The sequence below is a fragment of the Nerophis ophidion genome, linkage group LG19, assembly GCF_033978795.1.
Source record: "Nerophis ophidion isolate RoL-2023_Sa linkage group LG19, RoL_Noph_v1.0, whole genome shotgun sequence".
Lineage (NCBI taxonomy): Eukaryota > Metazoa > Chordata > Actinopteri > Syngnathiformes > Syngnathidae > Nerophis > Nerophis ophidion.
Genome location: NC_084629.1, coordinates 31005662 through 31026251, shown reverse-complemented (window position 1 = coordinate 31026251; position 20590 = coordinate 31005662). Strand labels below are relative to the sequence as shown.

The following is a 20590-nucleotide window of genomic DNA, read 5'->3' as shown; positions in this document are numbered from 1 at the left end:
AAGGATTAACATCGTCCTCCTTTGTCATTTAGGCTGTGGCCGCTACGCTGGAGGCCAGGGGTACAACAGCATCGGTCACTTCTGTGGCGGCTGGGCTGGCAACTGTGGAGACGGAGGCATAGGGGGCAGCACTTGGTACCTCGTGTGTGATCGATGCCGGGAGAAATACCTGAGGGAGAAGCAGACTGCAGCCAGGGAGAAGGTAGCTTATACATCTACCTCTTATTCCTGCATTTCTTGTGTCCATTGTCTTTTGGTCTGGTGGTTTTCCAAAACAAAGCCTGTCTAATATTATCAGTCCTGATCTCTGTTACTTGCCAGGTGAAGCAGTCAAGGAAGAAGCCTTTGCAGGTGAAGACCCCAAGGGCCCTGCCCACGATGGAGGCCCACCAGGTGATCCGGGCAAACGCGTTGTTCCTGCTGTCCCTCAGCAGCGCTGCCGAACCCAACATGTTGTGCCACCACCCTCCCCGGCCATTGCACTCCCAGCTGCTACCCAGCCTTAAGGAGGGCGTGTCTGCTGAGCTTCCAAATAAAATGAGCTGCCTCTACCTGCAGACACTCGCCAGGTACCGCTAACATTCTAATCCAGATGCAATTATCGATAAAACCAAGCTATATTTGAGTATCTACCATATGTTCCTCGAGGCAACACACAGAGAACTTTGGCACCTACCATGATGACAATCTCTTCCAAGATGAGATGCGGTATTTGCGGTCCACATCTGTTCCCGCGCCTTACATCTCGGTCACCCCGGACGCCTGTCCTAATGTGTTTGAGGAGCCAGAGAGCAACATGAAATCGATGCCACCGAGGTAGGACATCTACAGGATCAACTACTGTACTTACCTGAATTAATGATGGTACTGTATTTGTCCTAAGAAAACAAGTTAGAGCTTTTCTTCCTGTCACTCACTCACACACACCCCCCCCAGTAACCAGGCAACATAGTGACCTACAGATAAAAAAGTGTGTCAAAGGGATGCTTGTTGTAAGATATTGGTAATTGATGACATTAAGCAACATTGTCTTATATTCCTGTTGATACCGTACATCTTATACTTCTGTTGTAACTCCCAAAATATTCAGTCAATGTTTAATTACAAGTTATCTGTCACCTTATAGTCTGGAGACCAGCCCCATCACAGACAGCGATACAGCCAAGCGCACGGTTTTCCAAAGGTCTTACTCTGTCGTCGCCTCCGAGTATGACAAGCAGCACTCGCCTTCTCCGGCCAGAGTCAAAGCCGTGCCAAGACGCCGCGTCCACAGCGGTGATGCGGGTATTCAACCTTACTCCATTGCATGTTTGCGAGGAATTTCAGCGCATGATCCGCCTGTTTTCTTTCCAGAGGTGGGCTCTTCGCTGTTGCGCCACCCGTCTCCGGAGCTGTCCAGGTTGATCTCCGCTCACGGCTCCCTCAGCAAAGGGGAGAGGAACTTTCAGTGGCCAGTTTTGGCGTTTGTCATCCAGCATCACGACCTGGAAGGCCTGGAGGTGGCCATGAGGCATGCGCTTAGGAAGTCTGCCTGCCGGGTGTTTGCGATGGAGGTAAAGCAGTTATTTGAAATAGAGCAGCATGTGTCACTGGAAGAATATTTTGGAGGTCTATTCACTCGAAGCTATTATAACATCCATTGCCAAAACTTGATATGATGTGCAAAGATCTGTGCCTGCACCACATTACAACAAAAAACTCCAGACTTGTACGTGTATGCATATATGTATATATAGATAGATAGATAGATAGATAGATAGATAGATATATGCATATATATATATATATACATCCATTTTCTACCGCTTATTCCCTTTTTGGGGTCGCGGGGGGCGCTGGCGCCTATCTCAGCTACAATCGGACGGAAGGCGGGGTACACCCTGGACAAGTCGCCACCTCATCGCAGGGCCAACATATATATGTATATATACATATATATATATATATATTATATATATATATATATATATATATATATATATATATATATATATATATATATATATATATATATATATATTGTATATATTAGGGCTGTGAATCTTTGGCCTGTTCTGTGTTGTGTTTGTGTCTCCTCTCAATTGCTCTAAAAAATATAAAAAATACATTTTTTAAAAATGAGAATCGATTCTGAATTGCACAACTTAAACGATTCGATTCGTATTCGAATCGATTTTTTCCCCACACCCCTAATATATATATATATATATATGTATGTATATATATATACATATATATATATATATATATATATATATATATATATATATGTATGTATATATATATATATATATATATATATATATGTATGTATGCAAAGGCTATTGGAATATTAAAAAAAATGTCAATATTCAATTAAAAAAATTACTTTATTGAAAAACATGTCTAAATATTTATTCTAGGCTATTTATGCAATATTAAAAAAATTGTGAAAAACTGCATTCATTATTCGGTATTCGGTCTTCGGCCAAGCGTTTAAATTTTATTCGGATTCGGCTTCGGCCAAAAAATTTCATTTCGGTGCATACCTAATGTATATATATATATATGTATATATATATGTGTGTATATATGTATATATATACATATATACTAGGCCTGCGAATATTTGGGTGTCCCATGATTCGATTCAATATCGATTCTTGGGGTCACGATTCGATAATATATCGATTTTTTTCGATTCAACGCGATTCTCGATTCAAAAATGAGATTTTTCCGATCAAAACTATTCTGTATTCATTCAATACATAGGATTTAAGCAGGATCTACCCCAGTCTGCTGACATGCTAGCAGAGTAGTAGATTGTTTTAAAAAAGCTTTTATAATTGTAAAGAACAATGTTTTATCAACTGATTGCAATAATGTAAATTTGTTTTAACTATTAAACGAACCAAAAATATGACTTATTTTATCTTTGTGAAAACATTGGACACAGTGTGTTGTCAAGCTTATGAGATGTGATGCAAGTGTAAGCCACTGTGACATTATTGTTCTTTATTTTTTATTTTTATAAATGCCTAATGATAATGTCAATGAGGGATTTTTAGTCACTGCTATGCTGAAATTATTACTAATATTGTTGATAATATTCATTTTTGTTTCACTACTTTTGGTTTGTTCTGTGTCGTGTTTGTGTTTCCTCTCAATTGCTCTGTTTATTGCAGTTCTGAGTGTTGCTGGGTCAGGTGAGGATCGATTCTGAATCGCACAACGTGAGAATCGCGATTCGTATTCGAATCGATTTTTTCCCACACCCCTAATACATATATACACACACACATATGTATATGTATGTATATATATCTATATATATATATATATATATATATAGATATATATATATATATATATAGATATATATATATGTATATATATACACACAGGTATACTGTATATCAGTTCAAACTTGCCAATCAATGGTAGGTATGCCTATCAATGTCAGTTAATCAATCAATCAATCAATGTATTTTATTTCGGCAATCTTCACATAAAACAAAGAACAACAACAAGAAAAGAAAAACAAAAAACAAAAAAAAAAAAAACAAACAAAAAAAAAAAAACACTCATTTGAGCAATGATTGAGCCGAAAGGGTGTAGGTTGAAGCAACGCTTATATAAACCTACCCCATCACAACAAGAACAAGCTTCAAAATATATAAAATCTAAAACATGCTTCACTTATATTACTTTTTTTTTTTTTAAACAATATATAAGCAACATATATGTAGCACACGTCTCATATACATAGTTTAACATTTAAATCAAACATATACATTTTTACACTTATATATATATATATACATATACATACACACACATATATATATATACATATACACATACATACATACACACACATATATATATATATACATATACATACACATATACACACATACATACATACATTATACATTCACAATTCATTTAAATTCCATATAAAGTGGTAATATATACATTTTAATATAACCTATATGTATAATTATGAAATCATACATTGTATTTATATACATATATATTATTGTCTTTCTAAAACAATGTTTGCTCTTCTTTCTTATATTTACTAATGATAAATGATTTAAAAAGCTTTTTAAACTGGTTTATGTTGGTTTATGTTGGTGCTGTGTTTGCATTAGCTCCAGCGTTGACACAATGTTCTATTTGGGCTCTTTGATGCTCTACTAATAACAAGTCTATTCAATTAATTTCCAAGTTAAAATGCTGCTATTTAACTGTTGGTGTGTGTTGGTTAGATTTGCCGTTAGAGTTGAGTTTCGTTCACATTTGAACTGATACAATACCTGGGGAATCGATACTGGTACTCAACGGTACCAATTTTCTGTACTTTCTTGTGTGTTGATGGATATTAGTTCTTTGTGATAATAAAATGTAATTTCTTATTGCAGAATAAAAAAAAAAAAGGCTGTCTATAACTGGTGTTCAGTTGTTATTTGGTGAAATTTCTGAGTTTCAATTACTGTTGGAAGTCCATGAGTCTACTGTGTTTTGTTGTGTCGTAAAAATTGTACTGTATTGTACTTAATAAGCACCAGCTTTTTGATTGTAACATGCGTCCTAGTTGTACTTTTCATTAACACATTCGTTGGTGTTAAAATTGCCATGTAAAATCACTAATGGTTATAGTAACACGTCTAAAGCCAAGCCAATGTATATTAGCAACAGGTGCATTTTTGAAGAATGGAGCTTTACTTTACTTACTTTTGTCTATGAAGGTTCTCATTCATCCAGGTCATTGTCATCTTTGGGTGTTCAATCGATCGCAACTGGACTGCTCGGTTTTTCTTCAGCGGCAATACGTCTTCCAAGACATACCGAAGCAGTCCTGCTGCGATCGATTGAACGCTCTTAGCTTACATTTAAGCGTTTTTTTGAGTCAATTTCAACTTTACCTAAAGGTAGTTTGGCTGACTCCAATCTCAGTGCTGCTGTAGTGATCGCTAAGATCCGAAGTGCATGGAGCTGTCTTTGCCAGAAACTGGGCATGATGTAGATAGTGAATAATGGCACCCTTATAGTTTTTGTGAATCGGTAGGACCAGCGGGATTTGGTCAATGGCAAAAAAGCACTAGATTCGGTACACATTCCAACTTGCCCTACAGTTTCACAACTCCTTTTTTCTCTCCTTACGACTATTACAACATTTGTTCTTATTGGTCTCAACATACTTGTCCAAAAAATTGGGTCTTTTTCTTTATCAAACCTGCTGAGTGGCCTTGTGGTTCGAGTGTCCGCCCTGAGATCGGTAGGTAGTGAGTCATACCAAAGACTATAAAAATGGGACCCATTACCTCCCTGCTTGGCATTCAGCATCAAGGGTTGGAATTGGGGGTCAAATCACTGAAATGATTCCCGAGCACGGCCACTGCTGCTGCTCACTGCTCCACTCACCTCCCAGGGGGTGAACAAGGGGATGGGTCAAATGCAGAGGTTACTTTCACCGCACCTAGTGTGTGTGTGTGTGTGTGTGTGTGTGTGTGTGTGTGTGTGTGTGTGTGTGTGTGTGTGTGTGTGTGTGTGTGTGTGTGTGACTATAAGTGGTACTTTAACTTTTAACTCTAATGCACCAGTGTTTATTTTGTCCTCTGTGTCACCGTCAGGCTTTCAATTGGCTGCTCTGCAACGTGATCCAGACCACTTCCCTGCATGACATCCTTTGGTATTTTGTAGCCTCTCTCACGCCATCTCCTTTTGAACCCGAGGACGAGGAAGACGACGAGAACAAGGGAAACAAAGAGAACCTTGAACAGGTGATGGTTTGTTGAAAATACTGGATTTATTTTTTAGGGGGTGGCTATTGTTACTTATTGTGCGTCTTGTCACAGGAACGAGTCCTCGGCGTGTGCGAGCACCCTCTGTCCGACATCGTCATTGCCGGGGAGGCAGCTCACCCGCTCCCTTACACCTTCCACCGCCTCCTGCAGACCATTTCTGACCTTATGATGTCACTCCCTAGTGGAAGCTCGCTCCAGCAGATGGCGTTGAGGTACCGCCACCCATTCTTTGAGCAATTTTTCACCCCTGACAGGTTGTGATAGCATCTTGTTTCTCGCTGTCCTAGGTGCTGGAGTCTCAAGTTCAAGCAGTCGGATCATCAATTCCTGCACCAGAGCAATGTTTTCCACCACATCAACAACATTCTGTCCAAGTCCGATGATGGAGACAGCGAGGAAAGCTTCAACATCAGTGTTCAGTCAGGCTATGAAGCCATCAGCCAGGCAAGAATATACTGCAGCAGAAATATTCTTTTTGCTGACCACATTCTCTAACTTGATGCATCTTCACCGCTAGGATCTGTGCCTGGTGACCTGCCTGAAGGACCTGACCAGCGTGGTGGACATGAAGACGTCCAGCCGTCCCGCTATGATTGGCAGCTTAACGGACGGTTCCACGGAGACCTTTTGGGAGTCCGGAGACGAGGACAAGAACAAGACCAAGAGCATCACCATCAGCTGTGTGAAAGGCATCAACGCCTCCAACGTGTCTGTTCATGTAGACAACTCCAGAGACATCGGGGTAAGGGAAAAACAGCAGCAAAAAAAACACAACAGTGTGTTCAAGGGACATGGGGTCATTATTTGTTTTCTGTTCACCACAGAACAAAGTGACATCTGTGACATTCCTGTGTGGAAAGGCTATGGAAGACCTTTGCAGGATTAAACAGGTGAGTTGAGACATTAATTCAAATGTTGGAAGAGGAGGTCTTTATTTAGACAATATAATTTTATTTTATTTTATGTTGTTTTTATTAACAATGATTAAAAAAATGTGTTTACACAATAAACTTTCAGTGGTGTCAGAAGTGGGATGTCAGCATCTGTGGCCATGGTCAAAGTAAAAATATGTTTTTCAATCTAATAGATTGAGGGTGTTACTACTACTACTTAAACATATGTGATAAATGGTGTCAGAAGTGGGATTACTGTGACTGTCAAGCTGATTGTCAGGTATTTGGGTGAGGTAGGACGTTAACCAACATGTGGTCATTTGACAAGTTTTCAACCCGATAGACTTGCGGTCCGACTTTTACGTCAAGTGGTGTCAGAAAAGGGATGTCCGCTATTTACCCATCTTTTTAAAAATATATATGTTTTTACTCATCATTGATCATGTTTTTTACCACAGCAAGAATCCTAAACTATTTTTGACCCAGGTTGACCTCGACTCCCGTCACATGGGCTGGGTGACGAGTGAGCTCCCGGGCGGCGATCACCATGTGATCAAGGTGGAGCTGAAAGGACCGGAGAACACGTTGAGGGTGCGCCAAGTGAAGGTGCTGGGCTGGAAGGAAGGCGACAGCATCAAGATTGTGGGTCAGATCTCAGCCAGCATGGCCCAGCAGAGGAACTGTGAGGCTGAAACGCTACGCGTGTTTCGCCTCATCACCTCGCAGGTTTGTCTTCCTTGGTTTTAGATGCTCTGGCACCGGCACAGTCAGGCTTTTGGCACTAAGACTTCTATTGTGGACACTTAGGTATTCGGGAAGCTAATCTGTGGAGATGCAGAGCCCACCCCTGAGCAGGAAGAGAAAAATCTGCTTTCGTCTCCAGAAGGAGAGGAGAAGGTCTGCACTGAGAAGTTGTGCCACATACTTCTAAATTTAGTAAAGCCACCTAACTTGATTAAATTTTGTTCTTTAAAAGGTCCCGTCAGACGCAGACCTCAAAGAGCACATGGTCGGCATCATTTTCAGCAGGAGCAAACTGACCAACTTGCAGAAACAGGTCAGCTTGAAAAAAATCAGCATGATCAAGTTTCCTCCGGATGAAAAATACATTACCCTGTCTGTTTTTTTTTTCTCCAGGTGTGTGCGCACATCGTCCAGGCCATCCGCATGGAGGCGACGCGCGTCCGGGAGGAGTGGGAGCACGCTATCTCCAGCAAAGAGAACGCCAACTCGCAGCCCAGCGACGACGACGCCTCCTCGGACGCCTACTGCTTTGAGCTGCTCTCAATGGTCCTGGCGCTGAGCGGTTCCAACGTGGGCCGCCAGTACCTAGCCCAACAGCTAACGCTGATGCAGGACCTATTCTCGCTGCTGCACACAGCCTCCCCACGAGTGCAGAGACAGGTGGGCAACTACTTAGTATTACTGCAACTTTCATGGCTTCTTGTCAGTCCTTTGGTATTTCTGCTGTGCTAGGTGACAATTGTCAAGAGTAACTTTGAGGAGGATGACAGTAAACCCTCGTTTAACAGTGTCAATTGCTTTTGGGGATATGCTGTGGTGAATCAATTTTTGCAAAATATGAAATATACATCCAATATTTTCATAGCTAAATCGTTAAAACAACTGTTTATGGCCTTCTAATCACAGTGGAAACTCGATTTATGACCTTACCTGGTTCTCAAATAGGGTTCGTAAATGGCAAACTTTGTATAGTGAAGCAAGATCCACCCCTGCGTCAATTATGTTTTTTATATATGTGTATATGTATATATTTTATATATATATTTATATATATATATGTATGTATATATATATATATATATATAAGTGTGTATATATATGTATATGTATGTATATATATGTATATGTATGTATATATATGTATATGTATGTATATGTATGTATATATATGTGTATATATATGTATATGTGTATATATATGTATGTATATATGTATATATATATGTATGTATATATATATGTATGTATATATACAGTATATGTATATGTATGTACATATATATATGTATGTATATATATGTATGTATATGTGGATGTATATATGTATGTATATATATACATATATATATGTATGTGTATATATACTTAAATGTATATGTATATGTATGTGTATATATATATGTATGTGTATATGTATGTATATATATATGTATGTATATATATATGTATATATGTATGTATATATATATATATATATATATATATATATATATATATATATATATATACCGTATTTTTCGGAGTATAAGTCGCACCTACTGAAAACGCATACTAAAGAAGGAAAAAAACATATATAAATCGCACTGGATTATAAGTCACATTTTTGGGGGAAAATGTATTTGATAAAACCCAACACCAAGAATAGACATTTGAAAGGCAATTTAAAATAAATAAAGAATAGTGAACAACAGGCTGAATAAGTGTACGTTATATGACGCATAAATAACCAACTGAGAATGTGCCTCGTATGTTAACGTAACATATTATGGTAAGAGTCATTCAAATAACTATAACATTCAGAAGATGCCATACGTTTACCAAACAATATGTCACTCCTCATCGCTAAATCCCATGAAATCTTATACGTCTAGTCTCTTACGTGAATGAGCTAAATAATAATATTTTATATTTTACGGTAATGTGTTAATAATTTCACACATAAGTCGCTCCTGAGTATAAGTCGCACCCTTGGCCAAACTATGAAAAAAACTGTGACTTACAGTCAGAAAAATACGGTATACATATGTTTATATTAGTGCTGTCCCGATACCAATATTGTGGTTAAAATTTATTTCCGTACTTTTTGGTACTTTTCGATGCTTTTCTAAATAAAGGGGACTACAAGAAATGTCATTATTGGCTTTATTTTAACAAAAGATGTTAGGTTACTTTAAATATATGTTTCTTATTGCAAGTTTGTCCTTAAATAAAATAGTGAACATACAAGACAACTTGTCTTTTAGTAGTAAGTAAACAAGCAAAGTCTCCTAATTTATGCAGTAACATATTGTGTCATTTATAATTTTATTATTTTGTCAAAATTATTAAGGACAAGTGGTAGAAAATGAATTATTAATCTAGTTGTTCATTTACTGTTAATATCTGCTTATTTTTTGTTTCAACATGTTATATCTACACTTCTGTTAAAATGTAATAATCACTTATTCTTCTGTTGGTAGATACTTTACATTAGTTTTGGAGGGTACCACAAATTTAGCTATCAATCCGATACCAAGTAGTTACAGGATCATACATTGGTCATTTTAAAAGTCCTCGTGTCCAGGGATATACAGTACATCCTGAGTTTATAAACGTAATAAACATTTAAATAAAACGAAAGAAGATTTTATAATGCTAAAAAAATATCGATGTAATCGTAGTACTATCGACTAGATACGCTCCTGTACTGGTACTACAAAACCCGTTTTCATATGAGTTGGGAAATTGTGTTAGATGTAAATATAAACGGAATACAATGATTTGCAAATCCTTTTCAACCCATATTCAGTTGAATGCACTACAAAGACAAGATATTTAATGTTCAAACTCATAAACTTTTTTTTTTTTTTGCAAATAATAATTAACTTAGAATTTCATGGCTGCAACACGTGCCAAAGTAGTTGGGAAAGGGCATGTTCACCACTGTGTTACATCACCTTTTCTTTTAACAACACTCAATAAACGTTTGGGAACTGAGGAAACTAATTGTTGAAGCTTTGAAAGTGGAATTATTTCCCATTCTTGCTTGATGTACAGCTTAAGTTGTTCAACAGTCCGGGGTCTTGTTGTCGTATTTTACGCTTCATAATGCGCCACACATTTTTGATGGGAGACATGTGTGGATTGCAGGCGGGCCAGGAAAGTACCCGCACTCTTTTACTACAAAGCCATGCTGTGGTAACATGTGGCTTGGCATTGTTTTGCTGAAATAAGCAGGGGCGTCCATGATAACGTTGCTTGGATGACAACATATGTTGCTCCAAAACCTGTATGGATCATTCAGAATTAATGGTGCCTTCACAGATGTGTAACTTAGTCATGCCTTAGGCACTAATACACCCCCATACCATCACAGATGCTGGCTTTTGAACTTTACGCCTATAACATTCCGGATGGTTATTTTCGTCTTTGTTCCGGAGGACACCACGTCCACAGTTTCCAAATATAATTTGAAATTTGGACTCGTCAGACCACAGAACACTTTTCCACTTTGCATCAGTCCATCTTAGATGAGCTCTGGCCCAGCAAAGCTGGTGGCGTTCCTGGGTCTTGTTGATAAATGGCTTTCGCTTTGCATAGCAGAGTTTTAACTTGCACTTACAGATGTAGCGACCAACTGTAGTTACTGACAGTGGTTTTATGAAGTGTTCCTGAGCCCATGTGGTGATATCCTTTACACACTGATGTCGGTTTTTGGTGCGTTACCGCCTGAGGGATCAAAGGTCTGTAATATCATCGCTTACCTGCAGTGATTTCTCCAGATTCTCTGAACCTTTTGATGATTTTACGGACCGTAGATGGTAAAATCCCTAAATTCCTTGCAATAGCTCATTGAGTAATGTTGTTCTAAAACTGTTCGACAATTTTCTTACAAATTGGCGACCCTCGCCCCATCCTTGTTTGTGAATTACTTAGCATTTCATGGAAGCTGCTTTTATACCCAATCATGGCACCCACCTGTCCCAGTTAGCCTGCACACCTGTGGGATGTTCCAGATAAATGTTTGATGAGCATTCCTCAACTTTATTAATTAGTGATTATTTGCAAAAAAAAAAAGGTTTATCAGTTTGAACATCAAATATTTTGTCTTTGTAGCATATTCAACTGAATATGGGTTGAAAATGATTTGCAAAGAATTGTATTCTGTTTATATTTACATCTAACACAATTTCCCAACTCATATGGAAATGGGGTTTGTATTACAGTGAATGTTAGGTGTAGATCCTCCAAAGGCTTTTGTCTATATTGTAGTGTCCCGGAAGAGATGGTGCTGCAGGGAATTATAGAAATTTGTTCTGTAGTGTTTATGTTTTGTTGCGCTGCAGTGCAAATATTCTCCAAAATGTATTTGCCATTGTTGTTTAGTGTGGTTTCACTATATGGCACATACCTATGACAGTGTTGGTGTGGTTCATACAGTCACTCTTAGTGTGACATGTATGGTTGTTCAGTAAGTATGCTCTTGATTCTCATTAGATTAGTGTTTTCAAAGTTAATTTGATCGTTTTGATGGTCAATGATTGTATGTGATAAAATCTTTTCCTGAAATTGTCAACTATAGATCCATTTTAATACAACCTCTATCATGATAATTGCCATGGAAGTGCTTGATTTGTCTCCATGGAGACAAGTACTGGTGATTTTGAAGCACTTAAAACACTCCTGACTGCGGACAGACATTAACTGCTAGCTGGCTAGCCATCTCTCAAAGCCGACATGACGACCGGTGGGGACCGGTACTTTTTAGAGGTGGTATAGTAAATGGTAAATTGGTTATACTTATATAGGGTTTTTCTACATTCAAGGTACTCAAAGCGCTTTGACACTATTTCCACATTTACCCATTCACACACACATTAACACACTGATGGTGGGGGCTGCCATGCAAGGCACTAACCGTGACTTATCAGAAGCAAGGGTGAAGTGTCTTGCTCAAGGACTAAACGGACGTGACGAAGTTGGTAGAAGGTGGGGATTGAACCAGTAACCCTCAGGTTGCTGGCACGGCCACCCCCCCAACTCCGCCACACTGTCCCCATGGTATAGTACTGATTCATTAGTATCGCAATACTGTAATAAAATCGGTACACCGTACAATATATATATATATATATATATATATATATATATATGTGTATATGTGTCTATTAGGGCTGCGAATCTTTGGGTGTCCCACGATTCGATTCAATATCGATTCTTGGGGTCGCGATTCGATAATATATTGTTGTTTTTTTTTTATTCAACGCGATTCTCGATTCAAAAACGATATTTTTCCGATTCAAAACGATTCTGTATTAATTCAATACATAAGATTTCAGCAGGATCTACCCCAGTCTGTTGACATTCTAGCAAAGTAGTAGATTAAAAAAAAAAAGCTTCTATAATTTAATAATAAATATGATAACAATGTTTTATCAACTGATTGCAATAATGTAAATTTGTTTTAACTATTAAATTAACCAAAATATGACTTATTTTATCTGTGTGAAAACATTGGACACAGTGTGTTGTCAAGCTTATGAGATGCGACGCAAGTGTAAGCCACTGTGACACTATTGTTCTTTTTTTTTTTTTCTTTATAAAGATAAAAATATAAATTTTTTTTTATAAATGAATGATAATGTCAATGAGGGATTTTTAATCACTGCTATGCTGAAATTATAACTAATATTGATACTGTTGTTGATAATATTAATTTTTGTTTCACTACTTTTGGTTTGTTCTGTGTCGTGTTTGTGTCTCCTCAATTGCTCTGTTTATTGCAGTTCTGAGTGTTGCTGGGTCAAGTTTGGTTTTGGAATTGGATTGCATTGTTATGGTATTGCTGTGTATTGGTTTGCCAAACCAGAATTCTGCTCCACATACTTCACAACCGCTAGCTTGAACTTTAAGTCAAACTTTCTGTTCTTCTTCCCCCTTAAAGTATTCCTGTCCATCAGTTGTGGTGTACCGCTATACATGGGCTAATATTAGAAAGAGGCGTTTGATTCACAAAATGGGCTCAGACCCCGGGCGGCTATTAGGAGATGGGCGGTTATTTGCCCAATGGCGTTTATGTATTTCGGGGGTATGTACTGTATTTTCGCATCATTCTGACTGCTTGTTTGCGCCCTATTTCAGGTGACGTCCTTGCTCCGGCGCGTCCTTCCCGAGGTGACGCCAGTGCGACTGGCCAGCATCATCGGCGTGAAGTCCCTGCCGCCGGCGGACATAAGCGACATCATCCATTCCACGGAGAAGGGCGACTGGAACAAGCTCTGCATCCTGGACATGTTCCTGGGCTGCATCGCCAAAGCCCTCACTGTGCAGCTGAAAGCAAAAGGCACCACCATCTTGGGCACGGCCGGTACGGCTGCGGGCAAAGGTGTCACCACCGTCACCCTCCCCATGATCTTCAACTCCAGCTACATCCGGCGGGGGGAGAGCCACTGGTGGATGAAAGGCTCGACTCCTCCTCAGATTGCGGAGATCATCATCAAACTGGTCAAAGACATGGCAGGAGTAAGCTACTTCCTGTTTAATAATTCTCAAATCTGGCCACACTTGTAACTGATCCCATTTTGTTTACAGGGTCACCTTTCAGACGCGTGGTCACGGGTCACCAAAAACGCAATAGCCGAGACTATCATAGCGCTCACCAAAATGGAGGAGGAGCATCGCTCGCCAGTCCGTTGCATCGCTACTACAAGGGTATGCCGTGAAGCCGCTTATTTGACCTGTCTCGAAGCTTTATTCTTCTTTTATGGTATTCTCTTATTAGCAGTCTGTATTTTCTTTTCTATCTGTGCCAGCTGTGGTTGGCGTTAGCTTCCCTGTGTGTACTGGATCAAGACCATGTGGACAGGCTGTCCTCTGGTCGCTGGATGGGCAAAGATGGACAGCAGAAGCAAATGGTGAGATACGTTTATTTTGTGAATGCCCAACACCTCAAAAAAATAATTTTTATTATTATTCAGCCACAAAAGTTTGGCGCGGTCCATAGCTCACAGTTTTCGTCCGATCAGAACCGTTCGAGTATGAAAACGTTCGGCTCGGCCGGGAATCGTGAGCTCCCCAAAAATATCGTAGATTACTCAGAGTTACCGTTTTTCCGGGACATTTTGCTCATTGAAAATGAATGGGCCATTTTTCAAATAATTCCCACATTTCTTAACCGACTCGAACCGTTCCACCATGCACACACTCCTCTCACCTCGGACAATCAAACTACCATTTTCCAAGTTAAAAAAATGTCATGAATTCCTACAATTCACAGTTTTCCAAAGTTCGATTTTTACCTCTTCCTAGAAAGATTTCACAGTCCACATTTTTCAGCCATTTTTGACCATTCCTCTAATTTGAGACAACGATCCGTCCTATTTTCTTTTTTTTTTTTTTTTTCAAATTCCAGGTTTTCCCGAAATTCCAGGAATTCCTACGTCAACATTTTCCAACACCAACCCGGTTATATCATGCTCAGTGACTTAGTGGTTAGAGTGTCCGCCCTGCGATCGGTAGGTCGTGAGTTCAAACCCCGACCAAAGACTATAAAAATGGTGCCCCTTACCTCCCTGTTTGGCATTCAGTATAAAGGGTTGGAATTGAGGGTTTAAATCACCAAAATGATTCCCGGGCGTGGCCACCGCTGCTGCCAACTGCTCTCCTCACCTCCCAGGGGGGGGTGAGGGTGATGGGTCAAATGCAGAGGATAATCTCACCACACCTAGTAAAGAGTTGGAATTGAGGGTTTAAATCACCAAAATGATTCCCGGGCGAAGCCACCGCTGCTGCTAACTGCTCTCCTCACCTCCGAGGGGGAGAGGGTGATGGGTCAGATGCAGAGGATAATCTCACCACACCGAGTGTGTGTGTGACTATAAGTGGTACTTTAACTTTTTTACATTTATTCTAGGACAATTGTAAAAAAAAAAATTCCAGTTTTGTTTTTTGTTTTTTTACCAAATATCCAGAAAATTCCCATTCAAATTGAATGTACATATTCTCCAATCCCCTATATTCTCAACATTTTGCGAAATTTTTAAACAAAATTCCGACCTTTCAACCATCCACCCAGATTACTCCTTCGATATATCAAACGCAAAACATGTATTCCTAAAATTTCCGGTTTTCCCTGAATTTTCTCCACATTGGCAAAAAATGGGCATTATACAATTTACTGAATATCCTACATTTCCTATCTGAATTGAACGGGTCCACCATCCACACACTCCGCTCATCCTGGACATACAAGCCAGCCTGTTTCTCGGTTCTGAACATTCCTTAATTACCTGAAATTACCAGGAATTCCCCCCTATTCAAAATGAATGGGCAATATACAAAACTGTTTATCCCATATTTCTCAACCGAATCAAATTGTTCCAACATCCATAAATCAGGTAAAAGTTGACAAAAATATGACATTTCGTCATTTTATCGTGTTATGTGGGGTTTATTACACAGATTAAATGGGAGGAACCTACCCATCATTGCAAGAACCTGCTTTTCTTCTTGTTCCACAGCCTATGTGTGACAACCACGATGACGGCGAGACGGCGGCCATCATCCTCTGCAACATGTGTGGCAACCTTTGCACTGACTGCGACCGCTTTCTCCACCTACATCGACGCACACGCTCTCACCAGAGACAGGTCGGCAATTTACAGTTTATAGATGTTCATAAATTGAAGAGTTGGTGTCCAGCGGTTCTGATCCATTATCAGCAAACAACCAAGTATCGGATTGCATGTAAAAATCTTTCATATAAGTGCTCTGTTACAAGCAGTCCTGCGGCGTGTTTACTTGACAGCCAGTTAACATTTAAATGTCCTCTAATTAGCATACAAAGTTGGTATTTTCTTGTATTTTAGTAAAGTAATTTACAAAAGGTAAACATGGTTGGCTATAGGCTACGAGCAGCTACACAACAGTTAAGGACCCAAGCTAGATAATAATAAGTATCCCTAATTTAACAAATTTGCTGTCTAAAATATGACATTTGTCATTATAAACAAGTATAAAATAAATATATTTGCATTTTACTAACACAGAAATGGTCTCCAAAGCAGAAAATGTGTATTATAAAGTATCTGGTAACAAACGTGTCCACATCATTTAGCTTACTGCTGCCAGGCTTGGACAAAAGGATTGGACTCAGATGCAGAGTAGGGATAATTCGTCTGGCTTTTATTTTGACAATTTTCTTTCACCTCCAGAGTCAGGGTAATACAATATTTACAATAACAAGAACTTGGCGAAAAAGTTCCAAAAAAAAAGGAACAACCGAGAATTACTCCTGAAAGGAGGAAAACACAAAAACAAAGACGAACTATAATTTGCGCCGTATCTGCTATAAAACTTATTAACACAAAACGCTCCAACAAGAGGAAGAAACAATACTATAAAAAATTCTACACTTACTCTAATCTATTAAAGGTTAACAAAAAATCCCTCGAAAATTTGAGGAATGAAAGAATCATAGGAAAAAATTATAACTCACCACTTCGGCTGAAATAACTAAATAACAAAAAAAATCACTCTTAAGGAGGAGAAAAGTCAAACTCAAAATAGCAACGAAGGAATGAATTCATATTAATATAAACATGGGACGAGGCAAGGCATTGACATGGACGCAAGAGAGGCACAAAAACTCGAGACAATCTGTCAGAGAACAAGGGGAGGTGTGGGCTTATAAGACACATGAGGGTATTGGGAAACAGCTGCAAAAAATCAGGGGTCAGGGATGACGTCAGACTCATGACACAAAAGGAAGGAAAAGTGATCTAAAACGAGAGGAGTTACTTTTAAAGTAAAACATGCAATTCACAAGACAAAAGGAACCAAGACAAGACATCCCTCACCGCGGTGTGACAACTGCATCGTGAGGAGGGTTGCAATCACGTGACCTACGTACAGGCACTTCCAGGTTTCATGTAGAAGGCAAGAGTTCCATTAAGCTGCTATTCACCTACATCAGTGCAGACTTTGAAAGGTTTAGAGCAATGTTTCTTACCTTTAGTACGCCTAAAGGTAAGAAACATTGCTCTTAGGGCCCCCAAAAAATGTGTCTCTCAGCTGTGGTCCATGTGGCCCACGGTACTCAGTTGTAATACACTTTTCCACTACTTGTGGCCGTAATGACAATATTAAACAAGTCTGGAGCAAAAGTCACAGAAGTTTCTTGAGCACAAACATTATGACTTAAGTGTTGACACTGTATTTTCATTTGAACTTTAGTTTTTTAAAGACATATATAATACTGTTGTTATTTACTATTAATTTAGTTTGATCTAGCACTGTGAAATTGTATGTAAATGTATTTTTATTAGTTTTTATGAATGCCTTTTTCTGCAGTATATTTGATTAGTATTTATTTTTGCATTCAGCATGACCTTCTATCCATCCATGTTCTACCGTTGTCCCTTTTGGGGTCACGGGGGGGGGGGGCTGAGCCTATCCCAGCTGCATTTGGGCGGAAAGCAGGGTACACTTTGGCCAAGTCACCACCTCAATGCATAGATGGACAACATTCACAAGTTGCATCGTTGTGGCTTGTGCAGCCCTTTGAGACACTTGCGATTTAGGGCTATATAAGTCAACTTTGATTGGTTGATTGATTGATTGACATTCACCCACTGGGACCAATTTCAGTGTTATATAAACCGGTATATATTTTCCTGAATTTAAAACACTACCTGGTGGTGGACATAACATGTAATGGTGGTTCTTTGGTCAAAATGTTGCTTAGATTTAATTTCACAGACCGTCTTTAAGTCGCTTTCTGACACTCTCATCAGGATGCGCCGTTTAGTGGGCGGTCTTATTTACCTCTTCCAGGCCAAGCCCACTTCAACCGCGCCACATCTGTCAGCCATGTTGTAGTTTTTAGCGGTTCTATATCAAGTCCACTGACAAATGTAAGTACGCTACTTTTTTATTCAAAAAGGCAACAGCAGAGGTTTTTAGCATGCATGTGCTTGTACAAGCCAGTCTGCCCCTAAACAAGAGGATATATAAAAAGAAGGAACCAATTCACTACAACTGAATAAAAATGGCAGACTCGCGCAAAACTCTTTGTCTAAACGTCTACCATATATGGAGCTATCTGCTGACATAACCAAGGCAACATACGCCACCAAAGTCTTGAAAGCAAGTTTGGAAGTAGGCAAGATTGTTTTATAAATATCTCCGCAATGCCTCCATGGTCTAATTTCAAATTTTCTGGACTAATGGGTATCCCAAATGCTCTACATAAAAAAAAGTGCCAAAAGGTAAGAAAAGTTGGTTGTGCATAATAGGGACCAAACGGGACAAGCGGTAGAAAATGGATGGATGGATGGAACTATCGGGGCCACTAGGTGTCACCTAAAACTTTAAATTAAAGACAGCATAAGTACATTCCAGACATCCATCCATCCATTTTCTACTGCTTGTCCCGTTTGGGACTGCATTCGGCTGGAAGGCGGGGTACACTTAGTTGATAATAAATCTATTAGTGTTTTTCATACCTACCGTTGTTCTCTGTTGGAATAATTTCACATGATCAAGCCTTTTCTAACATTGACAACAGAATATAGTAAATGTATGTTGATTATCAAGTCTCCAATATCAGAATTGTGTCAGGACAACCCGAGTATTCTGTGCTAAATTATTGTAATGTGGTGGTTGTCAGGTGTTTAAAGAGGAAGAGGAGGCCATCAAGGTGGACCTCCATGAAGGCTGCGGTAGGACCAAGCTCTTCTGGCTCATGGCTCTGGCCGACTCGAAAACAATGAAGGCCATGGTGGAGTTTAGGGAGCACACAGGTAAGAGGTGCAACGCAACACACAGCCAAGATTCTTCCCGAGTCACCTTCTCCGACATGTTTTTCTAGGTAAGCCCACATCCAGCAGCTCGGACGCATGCAGGTTCTGCGGAACAAGAAATGGAACCGAGCTGTCGGCGGTGGGAAGCGTCTGCTCGGACCCCGATTGTCAGGTAACCTACCCTGTCTTTATTCTGCCAAAATTGAAACCTAAAGAAGGTTACGGTATTGACCAAGGTATAAAAAGACATATTTTTGAGAAAATATCTTGAAAGACGAATATCAAAGGTATGAATAAATAAATATCTGTTAAACGTACGGTAGCTATCCATCCATCCATCCATCCATCCATCCATTTTCTACCGCGTGTCCCTTTCGGAGTCGCAGTGGGTGCTGGAGCCTATCTCAGCTACAATCAGGCGGAAGGCAGGGTACACCCTGGACAAGTCGCCACCTCATCACAGTGCAACACAGATAGACAGACAACATTCACACACTAAGGCCCATTTAGTGTTGCCAATCAACCTATCCCTAGGTGCATGCCTTTGGAGGTGGGAGGAAGCCGGATTTACACTAAAATAATATTTCTTAGCTGCTCAACAGTTGTTTGATCTGCTTCATTAATCACCTTTGTGTTATTATTAACATCAGAGTACATCTTCTGTTGTTTGATAACATCTAAACAACCAATGAGACACTTTTTTCTAATGCCAAGTAACTCGTGTGTGTGTGTGTGTGTGCGTGCGTGCGTGCGTGCGTGTGCCTGTGCCTGTGCCTGTGCCTGTGCCTGTGGCTCATTTAAGTAAAATTTGTTTGGCACCCCTCGTTTGCGTGTACAGTCTAAACCCCAATTTGTTTTTATATTCGAGTCTTTATATGTTGTAGCATTTTTACCGGATTGATCCGAATAAGACAGCTGTGTGTTTTATCTAACACATTTATATATATATATATATATATATATATATATATATATATATATATATATATATATATATATATATATATATATATTCATACATATAAACATACAGTGGGGGCAAAAAAGTATTTCGTCAGCCACCGATTGTGCAAGTTCTCCCACTTAAAATGATGAATAGGTCTGTAATTTTCATCATAGGTACACTTCAACTATGAGAGACAGAATGTGAAAAACAAAATCCAGGAATTCAGATTGTAGAAATTTTAAAGAATTTATTTGTAAATTATGGTGGAAAATAAGTATTTGGTCACTTCAAAAAAGGAAGATCTCTGGCTCTCACAGACCTGTGACTTCTTCTTCAAGAAGCTCTTCTGTCCTCTACTCGTTACCTGTATTAATGGAACCTGTTTGAACTCGTTATCTGTATAAAAGACACCTGTCCACAGCCTCAAACAGTCGG

At 39.3% G+C, this 20590-nt stretch overlaps 1 protein-coding gene across 17 annotated transcripts in view; it reads left to right on the top strand.

Moving 5' to 3' along the window:
* The window catches only part of mycbp2 (MYC binding protein 2), a 158912-nt gene that overhangs the window by 124740 nt on the left and 13582 nt on the right, over positions 1–20590 (top strand). For all 17 annotated transcript variants that reach the window (XM_061879800.1, XM_061879795.1, XM_061879798.1 and 14 more), the window contains 20 exons: positions 33–202; positions 322–569; positions 649–816; positions 1127–1284; positions 1354–1553; positions 5619–5768; positions 5844–6004; positions 6080–6236; positions 6310–6534; positions 6617–6682; positions 7172–7411; positions 7493–7582; positions 7662–7742; positions 7823–8089; positions 13550–13930; positions 14000–14119; positions 14221–14322; positions 15928–16056; positions 19077–19209; positions 19278–19381. In XM_061879800.1, coding sequence (XP_061735784.1) covers positions 33–202; positions 322–569; positions 649–816; positions 1127–1284; positions 1354–1553; positions 5619–5768; positions 5844–6004; positions 6080–6236; positions 6310–6534; positions 6617–6682; positions 7172–7411; positions 7493–7582; positions 7662–7742; positions 7823–8089; positions 13550–13930; positions 14000–14119; positions 14221–14322; positions 15928–16056; positions 19077–19209; positions 19278–19381 — 3350 coding nt within the window. The remainder of the gene's footprint in view (positions 1–32; positions 203–321; positions 570–648; positions 817–1126; positions 1285–1353; positions 1554–5618; positions 5769–5843; positions 6005–6079; positions 6237–6309; positions 6535–6616; positions 6683–7171; positions 7412–7492; positions 7583–7661; positions 7743–7822; positions 8090–13549; positions 13931–13999; positions 14120–14220; positions 14323–15927; positions 16057–19076; positions 19210–19277; positions 19382–20590) is intronic.